This window comes from Pelobates fuscus, chromosome 3 (assembly GCF_036172605.1).
Source record: "Pelobates fuscus isolate aPelFus1 chromosome 3, aPelFus1.pri, whole genome shotgun sequence".
NCBI classification, from domain to species: domain Eukaryota; kingdom Metazoa; phylum Chordata; class Amphibia; order Anura; family Pelobatidae; genus Pelobates; species Pelobates fuscus.
Window position 1 is genome coordinate 121,349,403 of NC_086319.1, and position 25,157 is coordinate 121,374,559.

The 25,157-nt window shown below is 40.5% G+C and overlaps 1 protein-coding gene across 1 annotated transcript in view; it reads left to right on the plus strand.

Moving 5' to 3' along the window:
- The first annotated feature begins 17,659 nt into the window (after positions 1-17,659).
- WWC1 (WW and C2 domain containing 1) overlaps positions 17,660-25,157 on the plus strand; it is a 227,517-nt gene continuing 220,019 nt past the window's right edge. The window contains exon 1 of the mRNA XM_063447439.1: positions 17,660-18,603. Coding sequence (XP_063303509.1) covers positions 18,485-18,603 — 119 coding nt within the window. The 5' untranslated portion in view covers positions 17,660-18,484. The remainder of the gene's footprint in view (positions 18,604-25,157) is intronic.

The following is a 25,157-nucleotide window of genomic DNA, read 5'->3' on the forward strand; positions in this document are numbered from 1 at the left end:
TAAATGTAAATAAAAATACTCCCCTCCCCCCTATTTTACACACACTGCATCCTTACAAGCACACACTCTGCACTGCAAACACTCACAATACATTAACTAAACACACTCTGCACTACACACACTCACACTACATTCACTAAACACACTCTGCACTACACACACACACTACATGCACTAAACACTCTGCACTACACTCACACACACTATATTCACTAAACACTCTGCACTACACTCACACACACTATATTAACTAAACACTCTGCACTACACTCACACACACTATATTCACTAAACACTCTGCACTACACTCACACACACTACATTCACTAAACACACTTTGCCAGGGGCGTATTAGCCGCGAGGCAAACAAGGCATTTGCCTTGGGCGGCATTTTCCAGGGGGCGGCAAAAAAAGCTGCCCCCAAATGCCCAAGGCAAATGTCTTGTTAGCCTTGCGGCTAACAAGACATGCTGGGCTGCTGCTGGGCGGTCGGGCGGCGCTGCTAGGCTGTTTGCTGGGCGGGCGGCGAGGGAGCACTTCCTCTGAGCTGTCTGCTCAGCTCCCTCGCACGCCGCAGAGTGAGGCTGGGAGCCGGAATATGACGTCATATTACGGCTCCGCCTCCCAGCCTCATTGTGCGGCGCGCGAGGGAGCTGAGCAGACAGCTCAGAGGAAGTGCTCCCTCGCCGCCCGCCCAGCAGACAGCCTAGCAGCGCCGTCCGACCGCCCAGCAGCCACTGGACCACCAGGGAAAAAAGATGACCCCCCCCCCCCAGCATTCCCAAAGGTAAGGAGGCTGGGGGGGGTTAAAGTAAAAAAAAAAAAGTGTTAATGTGAGTGAGTGTGAGTGTCTGTTAGTGAGTGTGTGTGTGAGTGTCTGTTAGTGAGTGTGAGTGTGCGAGTGTCTGTTAGTGAGTGTGAGTGTGTGTGTGTCTGTTAGTGAGTGTGAGTGTGTGTGTGTCAGTGAGTGTGAGTGTGTGTGTGTCTGTTAGTGAGTGTGTGTGTGTCTATTAGTGAGTGTGTGTGTGTGTCTGTTAGTGTGTGTGTGTGTCTGTTAGTGTGTGCGTGTGTGCGTGTGTGTCTGTTAGTGAGTGTGTGTGTGTGTGTGTGTGTGTGTCTGTTAGTGTGGGTGTCTGTGTCTGTTAGTGTGTGTCTGTTAGTGTGTGTCTGTTAGTGTGTGTGTGTCTGTTAGTGTGTTTGCCTGTGAGTGTGTGTGTGTGTGTGTCTGACTGTGTGTGTCTGTTAGTGTGTGTGTTTGCCTGTGAGTGTGTGTGTATGTTAGTGAGTGTGTGTGTCTGCTAGTTTGTGTCTGCTAGTGAGTGAGTGTGTGTCTGTTAGTGTGTGTCTGTTAGTGTGTGTCTGTTAGTGTGTGTCTGTTAGTGAGTGTCTGTTAGTGAGTGTGTTTGTCTTTTACTGAGTGTGAGTTTGTCTGTTAGTGTGTGTGTTTCTGTTAGCGAGTGTGTGTTTCTGTTAGCTAGTGTATGCATATCTGTCAGTGAATGTGTGTGTGTGTATTTAGAATGCGGGGTAAAGGTTGGGTGGGGGTGGCGCGCGGGGGGGGGGGCACCTGAGTTTTGTTCTGCCTAGGGCAGCACAAAACCAGGATACACCACTGCACTCTGCACTACACACACTACAGTCACTATATACACGCATGCATACAAACATTGCATACATTACACAAAATGTACGATTTGAATCCACTATACACACTGCATCCATGACACACATACTGCATCCATGACACACATACCGCAGCCACTACACGCATTCTACATCCACTATACACACTACATCCACTATACACACACACACTTCATCCTTGTGGGCGGACTCGGGGCTGGCCCCGGGGGCCCAGATCTTGAGCTGTGTCAGAGGCCCTAAAATTTCTGATAGCAGCCCTGATCACACCTACAGATACATACATAAATTCATACTATATTTGAAGCAGGACCTGACTAAATCTAGGCAGCAGCCTTGAACATGCTGTGATCAATATACACAAGCCAATGCCTTGTAAGCTACAGAAACTACTCAACAAATGGAACAGAAAAAGGACACTTGTACAAGTGCAGAAGCACCTTTAATTTCTAGCAGAATTATATGTAGCCATGTGCTCTTGCATGACACTAAATACTATGGCTTGAAACATCCCACAAGCATCTAACAAAGCAAAAAACATTACAAGAAATACATCTCTAACAAAAGCAAGAAACATTACAATTGTCAAGTGAATACTAATGGGTTAAAATGGGTTAGGGATACGAATACCCAGGAGATCCAAACATGTGTAGCTGATGACACACCAACTGTGAGATCAAGGCACCATGAATGAAGGTAAAGGCAAGACTTCTGGAGACACATTGCAAAGTGGTAACAAGTCAACAGGAGTTTTTTTTAATAGTTAATGCATTTCAAATACAGGAGATTTATATATTTTACCATTCCTGTGCAGTTCCTCAAATTTAATATCTATATTATAAAAATGACAATTTTTATTCTGAGGCAATACGGAGGAATAAAAAGAAATATAAATCTATGTCCTGGTGCTGGAACCAAAATGCATTTTCAGTGAAGATACAAATAAAATGAAATAGAATTCTCTCTCAGCAGATTTCTTATACCAAATTGCTTTATTATATTATGTTGAGTATGTGTGTTTACCTCAAACAGATAATTATACATTTGCCATTTGCAGATCTAACATGGTTTAAATGATTTCCATTGCTATTTTCCGATCATCTAGAGCCAATATTCTCAAAAGCTCATAAAATATAGGTGTGACACAAAAATATAATAAGGAACAAGAAATATGATGGTGCAAATTAATTTGTCATTTGATTCTGATGTAACCTTAATGGTGTGACAAACAAGTGTGAAAAGTGACTCTTTTTCAATGGTTTGAGGGAAAAACAGAAACGTGTTAAGATTAGACTTAGAGATTCCTCTCATTTTGAACTGCAGTTTATCCAAATTTGGGCCAATAGGCTGATCAGTGGAATATATGCATACTCCGAGATGGAATGTAGGGTCGCCGAATAACAAGTTAAAAGAGATGCACAATGGCTTAGCATGTAGTTTTGATACAGGATTTAGGATTCCACCCACTGAACAAGAGTGAAGCAGTAAAATAAATCTATATTTATATATTATATAATATATAAATATAGATCTTTGTACTGCTCCTCCTGTTTTCCCTCTATTGCTTACTCTCTCTCATTAGATCTGTGATACAAATAACAGGAAACGCTCCTATTAATGTACTGCAAAATATATACAAAATATTTATATCATGCATATATTCTGCAGTACACTGGCCCATTTTCACACTCTTTTGGCTCATCTGATTAGTTTCCTAAATATGTTATCTGTTCCTAAAATTCTGCCAAGCCAACCGACATATGGCAAAAACCCAGCCATTCCGAAACATTTATTATTTTTGAAAAAATGGTACAGCCGAAATAAACTTTCTCACAGTGAACGAGTTTAATTAAAATACAAATACAATCAAACTTTATTACTACATGATATTACAAACATTGTTGCCTTATATATTTCTATAATCATCACGTATTCATTATAATGTAATCCAATCTGAATGGAAGACATATAGGACCAAATGAAGTTAAATATTTATATTATTTTATTCACTTTGATTTCATGTTTAATTTGTCTCATGTCATTGTGAAGTAGGAAGTCAGATCTGTGGCATGGTGTCATTCCTTGCTGAATGTGTATACATTTTGACCAGACTAACCAAATCAAAGTTGGCTAGTCACTAAAGATATATCATCTTAGTGACCACTTTCCCGTGAGCAGCCAACATGAAGGTTCCTTTCCTCCAGATTACATAGTTAAAATTAAGTGGTAAGAAAATAGCTAAAGTTTAATCAGTAGTCATGCTTTTTGGATTTAACAAGCAGCACTTTACTCATAGGTATGAGTAAAATACTTTTTTTCCCTGGTATGTGAGAGCAGGAATGACTGTTGAAAAGCCAAGGAGTCAATGCGTTTCATAGTGTTTTCTTTGCAGAAGATAAAACTGCTTGTATCTTCAAAAGTCACACTACATTACACCCCAAACTAGAACCATTTTTTTTTTTTTAAATCTTTGCCCATATCAAAGAAGCAAATACTATAAAAGAACTACATATTTGTAGTAGCTCTGACTACTTTATACTAATGTGAAGATCCAGATTAATCAGCATAGTCAGCATAAATGGACATCTAGTGCCCAGGCTAAGAAAGGGGCCTGTGGCCCAATGCCTGTGACCGAACTGCAGGTCTAACTTTGAGGGTGGGGGTGTGGCGGAACCAACTTTGCCACTGTGAACTGGAGAAGTCTTGTTGCTAGCCTCCTGCCCTGCAACTATGGCCCTGGGGTGAATTAACCCTGTAAGAAGTGTATTTGGGCACAATGGATTTTTGTATGCTGTTCCTGGCCCTTTAAATACTTGGGAGCAGTGTTACAACTTTTAAACTGGCACTTCGAATGCAGCCGAAGTCGTCGAAGTGCCGAAGTCCTCGAAGTGGCCGCCATTCGACAAACGAACAAGTGGCGGCGGCCATTTTAACTTATTCGAACGTGGTCAGCGGTGTGTGCAGCCAAATCTATGGAACTGTTTGCGGCTACCCAAATGCACAAACACCGCTGACCCGTACCTTCTTCGACACTGCGGCTGGAGACTAAGTCCCGTTCGAAGATTCGAACGCTCGTTCGAATGGGACTTAGTCGTTTTCTCGGTGTAAAATAGACCGACCGCACAGCCCAAATTCATGGAACTGTTTTGGGCATGAAAATCTGCGTGCGGTCGGTCAAAAGTGACTTATACTTATCTCCCGAACGGCTGGATGGATTCGTATGATTTTTGGGTATGTTTGTATTTGGAATGTGCTGATTAATAATATGTAACATTGGATTAATATTAAAATTGGATGTATGGTTTTAGAGTTATGAAAGTTGGGTAAAATGTATGTTTAAATTGTACGGATAATTGGGTTTCCTCTCAGGCTAAGGGGAGGGAATCTGTGGGATGTAACCATTGTGTGATTGGATAATGTATAATTGTTTGTGGGCAGGGGAGAATTGCATAAAAGCAGAGTGTGTGTAATTAAACCTGAGTTCTACTTTACCCTCAATTTGGAGTGCCGTCTCTTATTGGAGGAATCTGCTACAAGGGATTGCTATGCTTGTCATATTCCCTTGCTACATCCCTGTTAAGCTCTTGTAAGCGCTGGTTCCTGTTTTGCTCTCTGGAGGAGTCTACGGTGGTTATGGTGTCTGCTGCAGTGCTTGGAGGCCTCAGGAAGCGCTAGGAGCATCCTTCAACGGAGGTACCCAGTCGGGGTGCCAGGTGATCCGTTACAGGGGGGACTTCCTGATTAAGGAGGGAGATCAAAAGATCTCTCTGATAGGCCCTGTGCTTCCTCACCTGTTCAATGGAGCAATGTGGTTTGCACCTCTGTTGGGTTCAGATCACTTGAATAGCTACCTTGTAGTCGCCCAGTGTTTCTCAATGATTACAAGAATTTCAGTCAGAGCTCTCAGTCATTGACTGAGTGCCAAACAGTGAGGAAGCTCTTCAAATTATCTTTACCCAATATTGGTACAGAACCCAACACTCCCCTACCAGAGCCCCAGGAAACATGATCCCTAGCTCACCCTCCATCACACCACCCAGCCCAAAATGTCCTACACTGGACTACCAGGCATAACAGTCAAATGTTAAGCAGATATTAAACACAGACAACTCTCAGGCACATTCAAAACGTAGACACTCAACCAGCACACATAGGCTTTCCCCACCCAACACAGCTTTCAACATCCTCCACATGCGAAACCCCTAGCTACTGCACACACTCTCATACACACAAAACTCCCCCACAGGCATATAACAGAACACTCACAGAACAGAGCCCATGGCTCTAGCAATGGGCCCCAATCTGGTATCCTGCCTAGGGCCCTCTGCAAACTTAATTTACCTCTGCTACCAGAAGTCTGGTTTAGAACATCATATGATATTTAGGAAATGCCTCCAATAAAGACACCCCTATTGTTTAAAAATCTCTCTAAAGAAAAACTCTATAGTAATGTTTGCCCTAATCAATTCAAGTCATACAGTATAATGTTTTGATACGCTGGTAAGAAGACTTCTCCCATCAAATTATTACTCCCCCCTGAACTTAAAGGAACACTATAGTCATCAGAACAACTACAGCTTATTGAATTTGTTCTGGTGAGTAGAATCATTACCTTCAGACTTTTTGCTGTAAACACTGTCTTTTCAGAGAAAATGCAGTGTTTACATTACAGCCTAGTGATAACTTCACTGGCCACTCCTCAGATAGCTGTTAGAGATCCTTCCTGGGTCATGGCTGTCTAAAATGCATCCAAAATTTCAGTATCTCCTCCCACTGCATGCAGACACTGAACTTTCCTCATAGAGATTTATTGATTCAATTCATCTCTATGAGGAGATACTGATTGGCCAGGACTGTGTTTGAATTGTGCTGTCTCTGCCCCATATCTGCCTTTTTGTCAGTCTCAGACAATCCTATGGGGAAGCATTGTGATTGGATAAGGGTGCCACTTCTGCTGACAAAGGGAAAAAAACAGCAGCTTCAGGCTTGAATACAAGTAATATTTTACTATATTTAGGGAGGCAAGAGGGGACCAGGGTGGCTATATGGTGGTTTTAACCCTCCAGGGTCAGGAATACATGTTTGTGTTCCTGACCCTATACTGCTCCTTTAAATGATATGTACAAGGAAATTGTATTTAGTGGCCAGATTAGATTGAAATTCATTAAATATTCATTAATACGTTGTAGTTACTTGTTCATTACAGTTAAATTAAAATAAAATATTAATTTAGCATTATATGACTTTTCAGGCTAAGTTTATTTTTAGTGGTTTTGAGAGTTTTCATTGCTAGATTTATTAATAACTTTCCCAAGATGCAGCATTAGAGAGTGTTGAAAATAATTGATGATACATGCCTGATACATTTCAAAGTGCACCTGCATTATTATAGCTGCAGGAATACAAACCTTGACATATTTGTCACAGCAGCAATAACTGTATCTTTCCAACAGCTGCTTTACTGAAGAGCCTAAGATAAAATCGTTCTACATTCAATTTTTCTTTGTATTTCTTCATAAAAGCCCTGTAAGTCATGTGATTTCATTCTTTCTACCATTGCTCAGTTATGTAATGTAACAATTGATTTACACGGAGAGTGAGCGATGAGAGTATGAGGGTTGAAGGTGAATGTTCTTTCCCTATGGCCTGTGGTTGTTTGACATGCTCATGACTCAAACCTTTGCAATGCATCCCAGCTGCAACAAGATTACAGGTAGATTAACACATTTAAAGAGGAACTGTCACTAAGGAAGAGAAGACACATTTTAATAACTAAATAAAAGTTAGAAATTAGTCAAGATTTTATGTTAGTTTGATTTCCATTTATTTAAAAGCAACCAATCATAGTTTGGGGTCCATTATGAATGTCCCCATGTTTCACTGATTGTTAAAGGGACACTCCAGGAACCAAGACCACTTGTGGAGTGATCTCGGTGCCAACTCCCACCTTGCAGGGTTAAAGGACCACTATAGTGCCAGGAAAACATACTCGTTTTCCTGGCTCTATAGGGTCCTTGGGTCCCCCTCACCCTCTGGGCCCCCCTCCCGCCAGGCTCTAGGGTGAGGAAGGGTTTAATCCCTTACCTTTTTCCCAGCGCCGGGCTCCCTCGGCGCTGGGGACTCTCCTCCTCCTTTCCCGTCATCGGCTGAATGCGCATGCGCGGCATGAGTCACACGTGTATTCAGCCAGTCAATAGGAAAGAATTCTTAATGCTTTCCTATGGACGCTGGTGTCTTCTCACTGTGATTTTCACAGTGAGGAGCGCGGAAGCGGCTCTAGCGGCTGTCAATGAGACAGCCACTAGAGGCTGGATTAACCCATTTGTAAAAATAGCAGTTTCTCTGAAACTGCTATGTTTACAGCAGAAAGGGTTCATCCTAGATGGACCTGGCACCCAGACCACTTCATTAAGCTGAAGTGGTCTGGGTACCTATAGTGGTCCTTTAAGTCCTCCTCTAGTGGCTGTCTATCGGAATCCCCATAGGAAAGCATTGAATAATGTTTTCCTATGGTGAGGTCTAATGCGCGCATGGCCATTGTCACACATGTGTATTAGGTCTCCCCCGCCGGCTGACGTCGGCGGTGCAGGAGCATGGGTGGAGCCTGACATCGGCGCTGTATTCAGGTAAGTCACTAAAGGGGTTTTAACTAAGATGTTTGCACACAGCCCTCTTGTCTCTTGTGGCAGACAATATAATGATGGTATACTCTGTGAACTTGCTAACCTACTTACCACACCTAGCTGCACACCTTCCCCAGTAAATGTTTCAATGGTATTTACTGTTGTGAGCAAAAGAGGAATAATTTCCAACAAAAAATTATGACAAGAACTCCGTAAAGAAACAGGTTTCCCATTTTCAGTTATTTTTTGAGCTTTTGTATAGATCTTCCAACAATTGGTTAAAATAAATCAATTCACCTTTATTGTGGACTATCCCAGGGTGCAACTGGCCTGAGGTTTGCCAATCCTCACAATGTGATTTGCAAAAAAGTAATGATGGTCCAGGCACTCAAGTTCAATCCAGTGGGCAGATTTATTGGAGCAAAATCGAACGAACATTTCGGCCCATAACAGGGCCTTTGTCAAACTAACCACAATTGTTTTGATATCCTTTGTAAAGGATAATCAATTCAACAATTAACACTGTGTATATCAAGACATAGATAATCAATCACATTTATCACATGTTAATAATGCATACCAATAGAGCATACAAATTGTAAAAAAAAAAACATCAAGAGCACAAGTGTCACATACATTATCTTCCAGCAATTATAGCAATTAAAAATTTGTTGTAAAAAATGAAATACAGATCTAAAATAAAAATAGTGATGTAGAGAGGAGCCTAACAGCCGGCACAGACAGTCACATGATCCTGCAGCTCTGAGCTGCTAAAACCCAAAAAAACTGGACACTTACCTTTGCTGGCTTGCTCTGGGGAAGCCATCTGGATAGCCTGGTTACCATGGGGTGCAAATAAAAAAAACAAAAAAACAGGACAGACCAAGCCTGACTATTACCGATCTGTGGAGACAGGCACATAGCGCGAAGATGGCCGCCCTATCTGGAGGCTTCTCAGACTCCTGTGATGAGCTGTCCTACAAAGCAGATGATGAACCTTTACTTGCACCTGTAAAGCCACCACAGGCCTCGATGGCACCAGACTCCTCCTCGGTGACTACCTCGGTTCTGAAGGAGCTCCTGGAAAACCTGCAGAAAAACATACTTACGGATATGGCCATGATCCACAGAGGTTTGCAGGGACTGACAGGCCGCATTGATGTACTGGAGGGAGCTTCCAATAGAGGCACACAGCAAATAGGGTCACTCCAGCAACCTGTACATGACCTACGGCAATAGAATTAACTATATGAACGCCGCTTTGCAGCACAGGAGGATAGAGGATAACAGACGTAGGAACAACATGAAGGTTAGAAGGGTTCCTGGGGGTGTCCCAGAAGCGGAACTTCCACACTTAATGAGGAGACTGTTGCTGGCCTTGTTACTGCCACCACAGGCCAGGTCAGTGATCTTGGATGGACTCTTCTGTGTCCCAAAACCAGCTATGGCTCCAGCCACAGCCTCAAGGGACCTGGTGGTCCATTTCCAGAACATGAAAGATAAATCAGGGGACTTGGCTGCCCTTTGGGGATGTGCCCTTATCAATTCGAGAACATGACTTTGGCATTCTATGCGGACCTGTCGGGCCTTACCTAAGCCTGGTGGAGATCACTCAGGCCACTTACCTCCCTCTTACAGCAGCACAACGTTCAATACCGCTGGCGCCTGTCTCATACACTAGTTACCCATAGAGACACAACATACCCCCTCCAAGACCTTCACGGTGCCAAGGCACTTTCACAAGTCCTAGGAATTCCGCCGGACTCTTTGACACAAGGAGGCCCTACTAAAGTTTCTAAACCTCCACACACCTGGGACCCAGCAAGGATTACCCTGTTTGTTCCACAACAGTCTGCACCGGACTCATATGCTGCCACTACCACCTGAAACTCAGAAGGGGACTATGATATGCAAACCACTGGGCACCTCCCTTGGTGTTGTGTCTTGTTTTGCAAATTCTAATTCGCTGCAGTTTTATTTTTCTCTTATTCTTATTATTTTTGTTGTTGTTCATTATTAGTCCACTCTCTAAGATAGCTGTCACCTCTGTTCCGGGAACAGACCAACTGGTATTAGAACCTAAATTCCCCCTCCTGCCTCAGAGCTCTGCTAACGAGAAGCATGCGCACATGTAAGACTAGAGAGGCGGTAAACTCTTCTTTATAAATATAGCTTACACAGCTTACTAGCCACGATCCTAACCCAGACTTAGCGATCTTATCTCTCACATTTTGTTACGTTGCTTTGTTTATTTTTACTCATTGATAGTAAAGCTTAGTAGTTTCCACAACCCAACACAATCTAAGCATCGACCACACACGATGCTGACACAATGACCCCGCACGCTGCTAACACGCTGACCACACATGTCGCTGTCACACGATGCTGTCACTAAGCATAAGCTGCGTACGCCATACTACGCTTGAGCCTAATTCGGCATGATATACATTGGATTGGCTGAAATAAGCAAGGGGGCATGGCCCAATGCCATTTTGGCCAATCAGCACCTCCTAATAGAGATGCATTGAATCAATGCATCTCTATGAGGAAAACTCTGCATCCCCATGCAGAGCGTGGAGGTGCTGAAAGGCACTGCTGCCTACTGTGCAGCACTGAGCCAGGAAGCACCTCCAGTGGCCATCTGATGAGTGGCCACTTGGAGGTGTCCCTAGGGGAAATGTAAACACTAGCCGAAATGTCACATGGACAGAAATCATACCCCTAAAACTAGGTCGGCCAAACCAAATGTTTCCATTGTGCCCAAGTCAATTGAGCATGATCTATACATCAAAATCACTTCATTAAAGTTGTAATCACAGTTTAGCTATTTTAGCCTGAATCTTTCGTGAATCTTGTTTTCAATTTCTTCATTTTTGGTGAATAATCCTATTGTTATTTATATTTTCTGCTACAATATTGGTTCAAAATAGCCATGTGTAACAATCCCTCTGCTTCTCTGACTGGAGCACAGGAAACAAATATTCATATGCAAATTATTCAATAATATTACTCTTTTAAATACTTTAATTCAGGATATGTTTAAAACTAAACAAAATAATAGAGTGAGTTAATTTAATTGCTTTGTTTATTTTTTGTGTAGCAATTTGCAGCATTGTGTTACCGAAGTGAGACGGAAATGTATTTTTTCTATAAAATTACTTTACAAAATATGTATTTCCCTTTCTATATTTTTTTTTTAGTTCACATACTGTATGCACTTTGAAGAGAGTTCCTCAAAGAAGCAACAGTATATCAGAAAATTATTAATTTTCACTTTTATCTCACCTGTGCTTACACATAATTAAGAGACCTAGGCACAAGAGAGAACTAGACTTAGAAATTGTATAACTCAGCAAATATCCAATATGTGGATTATGGACTACAGGGCTTCTCACAGAGGTGGAGTGGTTAAAGGAACACTATAGTGTTAGGAATACAAAACTGTGTTATAATTTCCCTCTTCTTTGCACCCCCCATGGCAATTAAAGAGTTAAAACCCCTTTAAAGACTTACTCCGTCTCCGCCTCCTCTTAGGGGATCATAATGAGCTATGAGAACCGCATGCCAGCCTGTTACCCTGTGACTATGGCCCCTGTGATAAAACTTGGTTTAAATCACAGTTCGTGCCTTTTTGAATTTTTATGGCCACAGTTCGTAATTTCGAAGTGGAACTTAAAACTTCAAAACAGTGGAAGTGGCCGTCACTTGACATTAGAACACGTGGTGGCGGCCATCTTGTTTGCATGGACCAAAACCGCGAATAGACTTCAGGGAGACTTAGCCGCGAATGCCCTGGAACTATTTTCGGCATGAAAACCTTGTGCCGAATTGCCATGGTCCCAAAGTTCCGAAATTACCGAATTTCCAAAGTGTCGAAGTGCCGAAGTTCCGAAGTGTCAAAGTGCCGAATTGCCGAAGTCCCGAATTTCGGAATGCCGAACCGAAACGAAAGTTTTTCCCATGCACATGCCTACCGGACAGTCCTCCAGCGGCACTTAGCCGCGATTCTATGGAACTGTTTTGGGCATGGGATCATGCATGCGCCTGGGTAAAACTATGACTTCCATAAAATTTCTGAACCCCTGGTCTGATCTGGGTGATTTTTGGATATGTTGTTCACCCAGATCAGGGCTATCAGGGAATATGTTATATTTTGGGGTACTTATTGGACTTTGTAAAAATGTGTGTTTTTTTCTGCCTGGGGATAATTAGTTAATGCATTATCTGCCTTAATTATATCACAGGCAGAGGCGAGTGCAGTGGCGTACACATGACACATGGGGCCCCGGTGCAAAAATTGATCCGTGGGATCCTCCACCCCCCCCTCGCGCGGTATGTACGCCAGTGCATGCAGATGCACACACACTTAAAGGACCACTACAGACACCCAGATCACATCAGCTCAATGAAGTGGTCTGGGTGTCAGGTCCCTCTAGTTTTAACCCTGCAGCTGAAAGCATAGCAGTTTCAGAGAAACGGTTATGTTTCACTGAGGGTTAATTCAGCCTCTAGTGGCTGTCTCACTGACAGCCGCTAGAGGCGCTTCCGCCATTTTAAGACACTGAACGTCCATAGGAAAGCATTGAGTAATGCTTTCCTATGGGCGGTTTGAATGCGTGCGCGGCTCTTGCCGTGCATGCGCATTCGGAGCTGAGAGGTGGAGGGATCCCCAGCGCCATGGGAGTCCGGCGCTGGAGAAAGGTAAGTGCTGAAGACACACACACACACTCTCACGAACAAATGCATACACACTAGCTAACAGACACACACATTTACTGACAGAGACACACTCAGCGGCAGACATACATACACACTCACTGACAAACACACACTCACTAACAGACATCAAACAGACTCACTAACACACACACAAACACACTCAGTAACAGACACACACAGTAACACATTCACTGACACTCACTAGCAGACACACACTCACACTAACACTCACACTAACACACTCACACTCACACTAACACTCACACACACACACTAACACTCACACACACACACTAACACTCACACACACACACACTAACACTCACACACACACACTAACACACACACACACTAACACTCACACACACACTAACACTCACACACACACTAACACTCACACACACACTAACACTCACACACACACTCACACACACACTCACACACACACACACACACTCACTCACACTAACACTCACACTCACTCACACACACTAACACTCACACTCACTCACACACACTAACACTCACACTCACTCACACTAACACTCACACTCACACACACACACACACTAACACTCACACTCACACTCACTCACACTCACACACACTAACACACACTAACACTCACACTCACTCACACACACTAACACTCACACACACTAACACTCACACACACTTACACATGTTTTTTTTTTAAAATTTAATCCCCCCAGCCTCCCTAACTTTTGGAGTGCTGAGGGGATTCCCTGGGGTCCAGTGGTGCTGCTGGACTCCTGGGGGGCCGGTCACCCGGCGGGCAGTCAGGCTGGCCAGTGCGCGAGGGAGCACTCTCCCCTGAGTGCTTCCTCTTCAGCTCCCTCGCGCGCCGCGTACTGATACTGGCGCCGGAAGATGACATCATCTTCCGGCTCCAGTATCATTGCGGTGCGCGAGGGAGCTGAAGAGGAAGCACTCAGGGGAGAGTGCTCCCTCGCGCACCGGCCAGCGTGACTGCCCGCCGGGTGTAAGCAGGGCCAGCCTCGGGGGGGCCTGAGGTGGCCGGCTCCTGGGGCCCCCAGGAGAAGAGGCTGGCCCAATGCGTACATACCGGGTCGCAGGGGCGGCCGGGCCCCCTGGTGGGCCGGGCCCGGTCGCAGCCGCGACCCCTGCGACCCTGGTATGTACGCCACTGGGCGAGTGATTGTGTACTGTATGTGGGAGTGTCATTCATTGTCACATTGTTTTTATTGGCTTGTACACTTTGTGTCCCTGTGCCCAACAAGGTCCACCTGTGCGTCACCTTTGTTGGGAAACTTGCATAAAAGGCCAGTGTGCCTCCATTAAAATTGAGCTCCTGTTTAAACCTCAACACGTAGCCTCGTCTCATGATTGAAGAGGAACTGCTTTTTTCACACTGGGGATTGCTATACTCTTTATACTCCCCTGGGTTCTGATCACTAGCTCTTCTAAGAGCTGTTTCTGCTACGCTCTCTGGAGTAGGAGAGGTCTTTCCCACACGGTCCTGGATGTCAGAGGTTGGTCCAGGGTGGAAGGAAGACGGCGAGATTCCAGTTAAGCTACGGCGGTTGTGGAGTCTCCGGTGCTTGTGGTGTCTGGTGCGGTGCTTATGGTGCTCGGCGTCAGCTAGGAAGCATCTGTTGGCGGATGTACCCAGTCGGGGTGCTAGGTGATCCGTCACACCCTATATCAAACTGGAAGCCAATGTAGGGACTGACAGAGGGGGGAGGTGTGGGGGAACAGGAAAATGAGCCTCACCGCCGCATTCATTATAGATTGCAGCGGTGCAAGCTTGGAGCACGTCCTGAGGACGTCCAGAGTGAAACAGCAGGAAGCACCTCTAGAGGCTGTCTGGTAGACAGCCACTAGAGGCAGTCTTTACCCTGCAATTTAAACATTGCAGTTTATTTGATACTGCAATGTTTTACACTGCAGGATTTAGGGGATAGGGACAATGAGACGAATTGGTCTGAGTGCCTATAGGGTACCTTTAAAAATGGTTACCATATTGTTTGTAGTAAAATAAGTAAAGTAAACGTTTGTAAAGTAAAAAAAAATGACTTTACAAAATATGTATATCCCTTCCTTTATCTGTGTTTTATTTTTTCCCCAAACTGTATGCACTTTGAAGAGAGTTCAAAGCAGCAGTATGTCCAAAAATTATTAGTTTTCACTTTTCTCTCATCTGTGCTTACTCATAATTAAGAGACCTAGGTACAAAGAGAGAACTAGACTTAGCAATTTTATTACTCAGCAAATATCAAATATGTGTGAAAGGATTATGTACTAAAGGCCTTCTCACAGAGGTGGAGTGGTTAAAGGAACACTATACTGTTAGGAATACAAAACTGTGTTCCTAATATTATGATGTCCCTTTGTCCCTCTCCTTTGCACCCCCCATGGCAATTAAAGAGTTAAAACCCCTTTAAAGGCTTACTCCACCTTCTTCCAAGGGGGAACATAAGGCACGAATCGCGAATCGCAATGGGAAAGTATTAAATTAATGCTTTCCAATTGGGGGATTTGAATATGCTGGATGTTCTCATGCACAGCGTGGGGACGTCCAGCGTGAAACAGCAGGAAGCACCTCTAGTGACTAGAGGCAGTCTTAACCCGGCTATATAAACATTGCAGTTTATCTGATACGGCAATGTTTTAGACTGCAGAGTTTCGGGGACAGGGACAATGAAGTGATTTGTGTGCCTATATTGAACCTTTAAAAATGGTTATCATATCGTTTATAGTATAATGAATGTGTATGTATGTGTATGTATAATGAATGTGTTTGCTAGACTGTACAGTACGTGGGGCTGTAGCAATTTATTTATTATGTTTCTTGTTCTCTCTGTTTGTTGTTTGCTTTCATCTCATAGTTGCATTTACCAAGAAGGATTAATTTCCTGCATCCTTTTAAATTCTTCTGAAATTCGTTCAAGTAGCATAATAAATAATATATGCATTGCATTTTTCAAATCCCCAATAACGTTTTACTTACAGGGTTATTCACTAAATTGAGAATTGTTGAGAATCCAAGGTGAACTCTATGGGAATTAAAAATGTAAGGCCAATATGAGTGAATTGCTTCCAGTTTGGCTATTTTGGCTTTACATTTGAAATTTACTTTAAATTCATTTTGAATTCTTAAAAAAACTTTTTACACATACCCATTTCCATCTCCAATGCTCCCTGGCATTGGGTTGTGCTCTTTTTCCGCCTATCTTAGCCCATAGGGGGTTCTTAATGTGCATGGCCTGCATTAGGCCTTCCCCATAGGAAAGCATCGCCTCAGTGTTTTCTTATGGGGATTTTCAATATGCTGAATGTGGATGCTGTTTCACAGAGTCAAACTTTATGAGTTTTCTGAAAGCCAGTCGTAACCCTTTAATGTAACTGCAGTGCTTCACATTGCAGGGTTAAAAGAACAGGGACATTGCAGCCAAAACACTTCAATGAGATTAAGTGGTCAGGGTGCCTATAACATTCCTTAAATCCTCATTTCAGTGAATATCCCTGTAAGAGTTCCTAACTAAAGTGTGAATTATAGAGACATCAAAGTGAATTTAAAACTTTAGGCTAAAGTGGTCAAATTAGAAACATTCTCCAAATTAGTATGTTTTCAATTCGTCTCTTTTGGACAAAATGTTTAAATTGACTTTGAATTCCCGACAAGTCATTATAAGTGGATATCTCTGTAAATGTAAGCATTGCTGATACATAGTCAATGACCTCCTTAATACTGGAGGTGTCAGCTGTCACCAGGAGGGGACCTACAATGAAATGAATCATATACCACCATCTATTTGGGTTAATCATAAATTTGAACCACAGCAATCAGCGGGAACAGTGATGGTCATTTTTTTTTGATCACAAAATTGGCCTTTTTGGAGATCTCCCAAAATGTCTACATGCTGTCTATATTGAAATTATTCCTTGCTCCTCTGTTTTGCTATATATGGCAATTAATACAGCACTTAATATGGTACTTTATTTTATAGGACATATTTGAAAACCCAGGACATACTTGAAAATGAGAGAAATCTCAATGTATCTTTCCTAGTAAAATATTTTATAAATACATTTTTCTTTTCAAAAGTGCCAGAAAACACTAATAAAACACGGGACCATCTTTTAGGTGTTGTTAATTAAAGTAAACAAACATTAATTGACTTAACAACCTGACACACATTATACATGTATTGTATAAATCACCCACTGTACAGCGCTGCAAAACCTGTTGGCGCTTCATCAATAATAATATAGTACCATCAAAGTCTGAGTTTGTATGAATTTTAGTTACTCTGTAACTCGGGTGTAATGATTTGACATTGCTGCGGAATTCGTTGGCGATTTATGAATAATAATAATAATAATAATACTGAACCATCAAAGTTTGAGTTTATATAAATCTACAGACTCTGTAACTCAGGTGTAAGCATTGTGTTTTTACAAAGTACAGATAAAGTCCCTGCTTTATGGCACCTTATCTCCTATCCTATATGTTTACTCAGCAGCTGCTGCCCTGAATCTCCCAGTTACAAGTCTCACAATAACACAGTGATACTGGGCAGTGTGAATGCCGGCTTCTATGGTTGTACATCACGCTTCAGTCCTCCCGGAGAAAGAGCAGGAGAAGGAGGAGGAGGTGGGGATGAATAAGAAGTGGGAGGAGGGCTGAGACCATCTGTGTCATGTGCTCTACTATTCATGTGTTTACAGTAGGAGATTTCCCCTGCCGGTCTATTACCTGGATTACAGTAATCACCTGGATGACGTATCACTGTAGTTTCAGCAGCATCAGAGCCAACAAGCTGAAACAGACAGAGGGAGGAAGATCAAGGGGCAGACGGCCCGGAAGCCCCTGGAATATCACAGCTCGCGGGTTCGCATCCCCACAGCAGCTTCCACCTTGCAGCATTAGAATACTGGATCTGAAGTGGTGATGGTATTGAACAGTAAGGAAGATCCAATAGTTTATACTGATATAACCGGTCCGCCTGCAATTAAGTGTTTAATCTAAGGACAACGCAGGCAGGAGGATATTTATGGTGCTAATGACAAGGATTTCATTAATTAAGGTGGGGATTGGGACCCCACCAGGGACCCCCCACGTGTAATGTACAACCCCCGGCGCTGCTGTCAAGGTACCACTGAAACAGGGTCGTGTGACACAGGGGCAGCTCAGATGACAAGTCCTAAGAAACTCATCCCATCTCCTCCAGCAGATCTGCAGACTTGTTGAACGCCTATTGCAACTTCCAGTCTCCTTGGAATTCTGAATAATTATCCATGGAATGCTTTGTATTCACTTAGAGGATATTTTATGTCTTGCCCCTCAATGGCTGGTGGACCTTAAAACCTGTTTTGAATATTATTATTAATAGTATTATTTGTTCTGTTTCGTCCTCACTGCACATACAACATTATTATTTTTTTTATATCTATGTTACACCCTAAACAAAGCACTTTTTTCGGAAACTTTATGGGGGAGATCACCAATTTTGGAGATGCTAAGGAAGGAGTTACCTTTGCCACAGGGCTGGGAAGAAGCCAGGGATGTTGATGGGAAAATCTACTACATCGATCATGCAAGTAAAACCACCAGCTGGATAGACCCCAGGGACAGGTAGGAGAAAATACCACTGTGTTTTTTTTATTTTTTTATTTAGGACTATTCTATCCTTTATAGGTTATATTGATTCACTGAAAAATGTGTCAACCTGCTATTGATCTCTGTTACTTTATTTCATGGTAAGTTCAATTGCTGACAACACTGCTGTTCGTTGGCTTTTTACTTCATTTAGTACATTTAGTACTAGGCCCCTATCAACAATAACAGCTGTCACAGGTGCCTCATTTTATTTTTGTTCCTTTGATATTAGAAATGTTTTAAATAGTTTATTTTCTTATTTTTATTGGTGTTCTCGATATATATATATATATATATATATATATATATATATATATCTTTTTTTTCTTATTTATTATTTATTATTATTATTATTATTATTATTATTATTATTAATAATAATAATATTAAATAAAATGTAAATGTTTGTTTCCTTGCAAGATTAATAACATGGCTTTATTTTTATGTTTGATTTCTTCTCTTCATATTTATTTGTTATTACTCTTATTAGAAAACAATTATTAGTAATCATGACATTCCTAATTATCTGTCTGTCATACATTGGTCCACCTATTCAATGTGTGGGTGTTATGGTAACATTAACCTATTTCATGATAAAAGTACTACTCAGCCACTTGGCAAGAAGAGGTTAATTAATTTAATTAATAGTTTGGCACAAGACAACTCTATTTGATCTGTCAACAGTGTTATTTTGCTGTTGTAATACAGAAATAATTGGAAAATGTAGTAGTAGCATGCAACCATGTTGAGAGACATATATATGTATGTATATATATATATATATATATATATATATATATATATATATATATAAATTCTCCACGTATAGAATAAGGGCAACAGTAGAAGTTTGCATATGGTCTTCTGTGGCCTGTTCATTCAGTAAGTGTTAAGTTGTATTTTCTTTACCCTAGTATAAATAATGGTAGCCTTCTGATGGAGATATTAGCAGCTAGATATTTATTACTTTAATTTAGTGTACAATGAAATTATTTGTGTAGCCAAATTGCATATATTCATTTCTTTGGTTAAAAATTAAGCATCAGCAGATATTTTAAATATTATTCTCGTTATTAATTATGTTGTTTTTTGTTTTTTTTTCATACTGTTAATCGGTGCTAAAATTGTACTTAATTTATCTTTACTGAACATAAATGTATATGCAATTAATTTGAAGTTGTCGTGGTTTGTTGGCTAAACATTGAATTTTAATGAAGTGCAAATTATACTGCAAATTTAGCTCAAATATGGAAATATTCTTCAACTTAGCTATAGTTAAAGCTGGGCTATTTTAGCATTTTTTTTTTGTTTAACTACAGTTCAGTGTTTATTGAATAAATCCTTTTTTGACCAAATGTTTCTCAAACTGAAGTTTGGTTGTGGTTGTTATAGCCACAGAACAGGTGGATTTATACCACCTGCTGTGTTTTTTTTTTTTTTTTTTTCAAATATTGATCCTACAGCAAAACATGGTGGTTTAGTTTAGTGAAATCCACCTAGTTCTCTATCAAAGATTTGCCTAAGAAAACTCTCACCCCAATAGTTTTTAGTGTCATGTATGTTTTCTCAACATCATTTTCAGAGTTATTCACCTCAGTGAGAATTGAAAGTGAATTTCAAATTTAAATCCAAAATAGCCAATCTGGAAAAATTATCTAAGTCAGCTATGCTTTCAGTTCAACTACTCAGACCTTAAAATGTAAATTCAATAGCCTTGTATATTTATCTTTTCTAATAAATAATAAAACTAATAATAAAACAGTTTACCAGCAAAAATTGAGGGCTTACACGGTTTTTCTTTTCTTCTTGTAATGCACACATTTGTAGCGCCCCTGTCTTCCCAAATCTTCTGAAATTGACTATAATAACTATAATGATGGTTTCCAGCAACATCTGAGTGGTCTGATAAATCCCACAGAACCTGTTTTTATTTAATTACATTTGTTTGGTCACCGTCACATCAGCCATAAATACAGTGGCAGTATACAACTACATAATATGTAACGATAAACCCCATCAAGGTTATTTACTAAATTGAGAATTCAAAGTAAATTTCAAATTTAAGGTCTACTCCGAAGAGCACTATTACTCTTCTTCAACTCCACCCCTCCTCCTGGCCATCCTGGGCAGTTTCGGACAGCTAATCCCACCTGACACCAGTCCACGCTGCACACCCACGCAATCACAAATCTGCCTTGAGGTATTCACCCCTCATATTTAGAGTTCACCCACTGAACTTTGTTTCTGTCTAATAATGTTAAAAAACAATATCTTTCAATAAAAAAGGTTGTCAAAAAAAGTTTTTTTTTAATTTAAGGTCAAAATTGAAAAATTCTGTAGATTTTACTACTTTAGCCTTAGCCTTTAATTTAAATTCACGTTGAATTCTCACTTCTCACTTCAAATAGACAGCAAAGCAGATCAATGGACAGGCATACATTAGTTATATGAAGTAAACTATTTTTTCAGTTAAGGGTGAAGAAAAATGCACTATTTGGGGAGTACAAAGTTGTAGAAAACAGTATACTATAAGGCTACATTAAAGGCTTACCTGGCCGTCCACTCAGTCCCTCCCCCCTACCGCAGTCTAATTAAAGAGGTGGGTGTTACACTTCTGTAACACCCACTTCTTTTCTGCCCGCTCCCCTCTGTTCTTTTTTGAATTGCCCTGCTTGGGGACACTTTCTCATGCAGGGCTAAGCTCCTCCATATTTTCTCACATGCACTATAGTGAAACCTAGTAATAGCATTGCTACACACAGATTTGTATACACAAATACTAACAGCAATAATGCACAAGCACTATTATTATTATTATTTTATTATTTATATAGCGCCAGCAAATTCCGTAGCGCTGTACAATAGGTGGACTAAAAGACACGTCATTGTAACCAGACAAATGGACACGCAGGAACAGAGGTGTTGAGGGCCCTGCTCAATGAGCTTACACACTATCAACCCTTTCCCCTGGCAACAGTAGATTTCTTTATTTCATACTTTCTCATACTGGATACACGTAACATGAGAAGAATTTAAGTTTATAAACTGACACAATTACTGTAAAAACCCATATAAAATGTACTACATAAACTGCTTCATAATAAGATACAGAAGGAAACATTTGCATCTGAATTTTTTATTGAAAACAGAAGTACATTTTATGAGCTTCACTTAGTAATCCCATTTGATCACCTTACATGAACCTCAGTGTAATTTTTCGGTTTATACCAGTTGCTGAAAGGTTGGTAGTGACCTCTATTATTAATATAGTAATTTTTTATAATTATTATTTTGCACACAAAAAAAAAAATCACAATTTTCATTGAGATTTCATGGTGTTGTATATTGAATTGTATAAATCTTTTTTTAAACTCTCAGGGATTTTGTTTGTAAAAAGGGGAAAATTAGAAATGTGTGGAGTTTAATACTGTCCCAAAGTCCAGATGAAAAAGGTTTTTATGCCCAACAAACCACGGGACTTGGAGTCTTACACACAAATAATGTTGTGGCAGTAACATCCTCAAATTAATAAATCTATTATTAAAGTAGTATTGTAAGTTTGTTAGGGATGCTGCAAGAACTCACACATGCTAGGTTGTAGTTAGTTAAACTTGGTGTTTTTTTTTTTATTAATTGCTTTTATTTATTTTTTATGAATAGTTTTGCTCAAAAATATTACACATTTGACTCCTCCCTTGCACCTTGCAGTGTTTTCCTTTTTGGGCCAATAACATATGTCAACAAATGCTGATTTATTATCCTGCATAGAAGGGGTTTTGGGTAATTGTAGTTCACATAAAGCACGATATGAACATCTTACACACATTCACTGAAGGAGATACAATTCCTCAAGATTTTGCAAATATAGACATTTCAAATGTTAGTATCTTTTTATTCTTTAACACACTTGGATTTTTGCATTAAATACAGTATCTCTATAATGCATTAAAAAGGGTGTGTTAGCACAGCTTGTCCAATAACTGCAATGATTTACTAAAATGGCTGCAGCTATTACACTGCAACCCCCCTCCACTAACTCAAAGGAGGAATTTAACACCCATGCCCTACCCAAAGTCAACTTGTGCATGCTGAGTGACTGCTCGACATGCACTTCCCTCCTTTCTGCAGTGAACAGCTGAAATTGGCTGAGAGTGCAGAACCTATGTTTTTGTTAAACCACTCTCAAAATGGCTTAGCAAAGAACCTGGTGATGGAGGCCAAAGAGTTTTGAAAATATAACCCCCGTATTGAGATGTGTCACTTTAAGGGTCCTTTGAAGAAAATAACAGTGAAAACATTAATTATAAAGGAAAGAGTAATATGATTAGCTTGTTTTATTGCTTGTGCTGTATTTTTTTTTGTTTTTTTTATGTATATTTTTTTTTCAAGAAAGCTGGTAGTGAGAGCATAAAATGAATAAAGTGAAATAGTAATCAAGTATTTAGATTAAAACAAAATATATTGTAACGTAAAAATGTCTGATAGAATGTTTTTCCAATCAGCAAAGATTTACTAACGACTCCTGTACCAATGAAATTAGACAATTGACCCACAATCCAATATTTTAGAGTGCATAGATAACTCACAAAAGAAAATGTATCTGAAATCAATACATTTTTTGGTGTGTTTATTGGTTAGCAGATATACTTGCTCAATGCTGACAAACTGTTTTTATCGACAGCAAGTATGTATTTCAGTTTGCTTATTTTCTATGTTGTTTAACTAACATTAATCATCTTTTATCAAATCTGCATGTGGTAGCTTATTAGTCTCATTAGTAAATAGTTTCAAATAGAATGGTTATGTTATGTATTCACTAGTTATAAGAAATATTGTTTAACAAGCTTTGGGTGTGAATGGTCAAATACTTTTCCTGTAACACTACTGGAGGCCATTTCTTTGTAGGCAGTATAAAGACTACATACAGAGCAAACAAATACCACCATTGTGTGAATGCAGCAGGTAAACAATACAGTTTTGCCCTCTTCAGAGTAAACTACTGATTATGTGTGGACATGCAGGTTATATGATTCTGAGCTGACAGGGCCAATCTGGCAGGACAGACTTGATTTGGGACTAAGGCCCCACTATCAGTATGGCAAGGTGGGTACGTGGGCATTTGCCCACCAGGCCACTAGTAAAGAGATATGTGTGGGCTGTTGCAATACTGCACAATACAAAATATATTTTATATCTATATTATTTTATTATATTGTATCCTTCTTATTGCAGCATTCATATATATAAATGAGTTTTTCTATTATTATGTATTGTAAAAAATTTCACAGTTAATTAAACTTAAGCTGAATAAATCTCGATAGTGATGATGCTTATGTCATTTAACTCTTTGTTACATTTAAGCCAAATAGGAAACAAACCTTTTAGTATGAAAGTGCAATATGCCCACAAGCCAAATCTATCAGTGACATATTTAGTATACCGTTGCACCTAGAAGGATATCAGCCATACTTCACTAATGATTCATATTCAAAAGTGGAAGAATCTTCTAGAAGAGTTGTCCTTGAAAGCAGAGTCCTAGCCTCATAACCACTAGAGCTCACTGTAGTTCTTATGGTGCAGGACTGTCTTGGTTCCGTCCCATGGTAAGTAGTCAGAATGTTTAGGTACAGTTTGACAACTTACCTGAGTGCCAGTGGATGTGTGGCCACAAGCTTTGCGTCCAATTTTCTCCTTTAAGAAAGTCTGCTTAGCTCTGCAGAGCTAAGCAGTGCCATGCATGACCACAGTCATTGGCTGAGAGCTGGTGGCCAGGCTTTACTCTGCATTGACATTCGGCTTGTCATACAGTAGAAGACTTGTTGCAATTCAGTTACTCGGAGGACCCTGGTAAGTTGTCAGACTGTAGTAAAACAGTTTGGCAACTTAATGTGGGATGGCACCAGAGCACTCCTGACACTGTTATCACTACAACGGGCTGTAGAGGCAATGGTGGTTAGAGTGTTTCTTTAATGACTGTTCCTAAAGCAATGTCAATGTGTCCCCAGGGATTAGGACACGCATAATGTGTATTACAACATTTCTTTGTGCAATGGAGCTTATTTTTTCACAATTAAACAAGTTTTATGGATGTGTTTTTTGTAGAATTCATTAGGGTTACAATGGACGAATTGGTCACTGGTCTATTTTTTTTTTTATGTGAAGAATGGATCACCACACCAGGCTAATGCCATGTACATCATTTGGGAAAAAAAGTTAAGAATTACTGAAAGTATATTTGCTTGTCATTCTTATTCAAGAGTGCCCAAGTGCCCTTATGTAGTGTACTAGTATGATATGCTCATGAAAAAATTATGTAATGTCAAAAATTACCCAAAAACATGTTTGAGATTCTCGCAAGTGGGCATCATTAATTGTTTATTGTCATTATACAAGATATTGTATTATACTTAATTAAATATATAGAGAAATTACCGGTACTACCATTTAAACTCCAGATACCAGCATATACATACATGTTATCTTAAATGGTTCAAAGGCTCTTTTACTTTAGCTGCACTCCTTTGTTTCAC